General features: G+C 49.1%; 1 protein-coding gene across 1 annotated transcript in view; it reads right to left on the bottom strand.

Moving 5' to 3' along the window:
• Positions 1-1,691: 1,691 nt before the first annotated feature.
• LOC102011130 (chromosome unknown open reading frame, human C20orf173) overlaps positions 1,692-3,152 on the bottom strand; it is a 1,945-nt gene continuing 484 nt past the window's right edge. Inside the window, exons 2-5 of the mRNA XM_005384792.2 lie at positions 2,961-3,021; positions 2,496-2,822; positions 2,105-2,280; positions 1,692-2,029 (exon numbers count right to left, since the gene is read on the bottom strand). Coding sequence (XP_005384849.1) covers positions 1,894-2,029; positions 2,105-2,280; positions 2,496-2,822; positions 2,961-3,021 — 700 coding nt within the window. The 3' untranslated portion in view covers positions 1,692-1,893. The remainder of the gene's footprint in view (positions 2,030-2,104; positions 2,281-2,495; positions 2,823-2,960; positions 3,022-3,152) is intronic.

Here is a 3,152-nt window from a genome sequence, read left to right as displayed (position 1 = left end):
TTAAACATATACTGTGTCTTATGTTAATGCAATTTATCTTAAATGCAGGGCAAAGATTGGAAGATAGAAATGAAAGTGCCCAGGTGCTAGAATCAAAAGAGAACTTTAAAGTAGTCCAGCAATTTAGAAGTTTTAATGTTTATGTGTACACAAGACTTTAAGCCCAGGGGAAGCAGTAAATTGGAATTGAGATCCCTAAGCAAATTAAGAACCTCAAAATCTGGACTTGCAGTGGAAAGCTGAGCAAAAAAAAACAAAAAAAACAAAAAACAAAAAAAACCAAAACCTTCCTCCCACAAGAGTGAAACAAGAGTGACTAAACCCAAAGTCAGCTCACCCTTTGCATGGAGTTGGGTCTAAATTTTACCTCCTGCATGATTGAGGGGATCAGGCAGAGAAGTTACCATCAACACTGCCCCTGAGATCTGGCCTTTCCTGCCCAGACTCTGTGTTTCCAGGTAGGAGGACTAGGCCAGGATTTTATTCAGTACCAGACTTATCTCCATACAATTTCCTCTCGTCCTTTACCTTGAAAGTCTCTGCCATCCTAACACCTAACACTCATGAGCACTGAAGCTTAAAAAAGTAGAACTAGCACTCGGGAGGCTGAGGCAGGAGGATCGTTGTGAATTCGAGACCAGCCTAGGCTACAAAATGAACTGAAGGCCAGCCTGAACTGCATAGTGAGACCCTGTCTCAAAAAGATAAAAAAAAAAAAAAAAAAAAAAAAAGACAAAGCAGAACTGATGTGGCCTCGTGTGGGCATCTGATCTGGATGGTGAGCTTGCCTGCCACCCTAGCTGACTGGCAACTTCCATTTGTGCTACTGTCCTCTACACTGACAGGCTCTCCTGGGGGCCATTGGTCTGATTAGCATTCTCTCAGTAACGGCACCACTCTCTTTGCTGTTCTGATCAAAATCCAGGGTGGCCTGGCAGATGAGAGAAGGATGTATGTGTCAGCATGCTGAGTCCTGTCTTACTCCATGTCCCCTCATTCCACACCTAGTGTTGCAGGCCACCTCAGGAGCTAGGGTGGGGGAGAACGGACCTCAGTCTCTCCAGGAAACACAGACTGTGGATGCGGCGGGATACATTCTTACCGTCACCCCGCAGCCCCAAATGGAGTATCACTAGCTGCTCCATCGCAATGGAGGAAGAAGATTCCTCCAAGGAGACAGGAGAAGGGCATTCCACACAGAGGAAGCAGCCTGTAACACGGTATGAGGTAACTATTGTATTTAGGGAACCCCAAGAATCCCAGAGTGGGAGTCTGGGGGAGAAGAGGCAAGGGAAGGGGCAGTTCACTTTAGATTCTATGCTGAAGGCACTGAGAATAGAGGTTTTAAGTGGGGAAGGTACAAGAGCCTTTCCTGCCCAGGCACAGGTGTGCAAGCTACAGAACAGAGCCATGAGGAAAGATACTGACCCTGGCTATCCGGCCAGTTACCCTGTTGTACCCAGGAAAGAAGGGCAAAGGGCTGGCCCGAGACCACATCTTTCTCTTTTCTTGCCCTCTCACCTCATTTTATTTTTTGTTTGCTTGGGGTTTTTTTTGTTTTTTTCTGGTACCGGGAATCGAACTCACGACCTCACACTTGCCAGGCAGGCGCTGTGCCGCTGAGCTAAATCCCCAGCCCCTCTCACCTCATTTTAACTACACTATCTCCCCCCTCCTCCAGGGAACTGAATCATTCTCCAAAATTCAAGAATGAGAGGTAGCAAAGTTTCACAAAGCTCTTGAGGCCTGGAAAAATCCATTGGGTGCCTCCAGGAAACTACCACAGACACTTCCTGGAGCACCTGCTGTCTTCTGAAGAGACCTTTCCTCAGTCCCTCACAGAACATCTAGGGACATTTCTTCCATCACTTTATCATGGACAGCATCCAAAGTTCATGCCAGATTAGAAAGCTGAAGCAGCCACTGTGTCCAGGAGCCTTGGTCACTGGCATTCCTGGGACAAATGAAGGGTCCTGTGGTTTGGTTCCCTGTAAGTGTCTCAAAGCCCTGGGCAGAGGCCTGCTTCATCCTGGGAAGAAAAGTCAACAGACAGAACCAAGGGTGGGCCTAAGTTCTGCCATGCTGCCCTCCCCATAGCACCTACCTGAAGATCATGTGGTACTGATCGATGTCACTGAGGCCAGAGCCCTGTGGGATTTGTGAGTTCCTCAACACCACACAAGTCACACAGTAGAAATCAGAATGGTGCACCAAAGATCTGGGAATCACTTTCAACATCTTCTCCCACACTCTGCCAAGCTCACTTACTAAGTTCCCACCCTGGTAACAGCAGGAGAAAGAGGTTGAGGGGCTGGGGCCAGGTATTAGCTTCCAGTAGAAGGAAGATGGGGCCAGGTATCAGCTCCCAGAGATGAGGGACTGAGGCTAAAGAAGGGAGAAGGACTCAGCCAGGCAAGGGCAGGGGTTTGGGGGAGAAAACAGGAAAGGACTAGGCATGGGGAGGGAGTTTTACAGGGCCCGTGCTGACCACCGACCAGCCTCCAGGAAACTTTTGTCCCCGTGAAGTATGCTCCAGTCTCCCCATGGCATGCTCCAAACCAATTCCATTCTCCAACTCTGTGGTGACAGGAAGAGCAGTTGCAGGTTCCAGAAGGAAATCTGAACCAAGGGTGGTTGTAATGCCATGGGACCAACCACCTCTGTTTTTGTTGGAGTGCTAATTCAGGGGCCAGATCCAGGTAGGGGGCCATCAGCCACAAGATGGGCACCCAAAAGATGAACAGGACAAAAATCTTCCACCAATGCTTCATGTCTGGCTCAGGCAATGGCTCATGTGGCAGGCAGCTGACGGGCTTCTCCACCTGGAAGATTGTGGGGCTGAGGCTACCTACACACAGTACCAACTGCCCTCCATCCTGCTGGCCTCCACAGCTTCCCAACACTGTATGCCCCACACTCCTCCAACCTCTCATATCCTGCCTCCCCCTCCATTTCCTTACCTCCAAAGTGAATGTGGGCTGGGCTGAGATGGAAGATGCCAGGGAGACGATTTCTACATCACTGAAGAGGAGACTCCCAAAACTTTAGTTAGAATTATTTAAAAAAAAAGGGGCTGGGGATTTAGCTCAGCGGCAAAGCGCCTGCCTGGCAAGCACAAGGTCGTGAGTTTGGTTCCCGGTACCGGAGAAAAA

This window comes from Chinchilla lanigera, unplaced genomic scaffold, assembly GCF_000276665.1.
Source record: "Chinchilla lanigera isolate Chin_1 unplaced genomic scaffold, ChiLan1.0 scaffold00021, whole genome shotgun sequence".
In the NCBI taxonomy this organism is placed as follows: domain Eukaryota; kingdom Metazoa; phylum Chordata; class Mammalia; order Rodentia; family Chinchillidae; genus Chinchilla; species Chinchilla lanigera.
The sequence above is the reverse complement of the archived record's forward strand: the minus strand, read 5'-3'. Positions and strand labels throughout refer to the sequence as shown.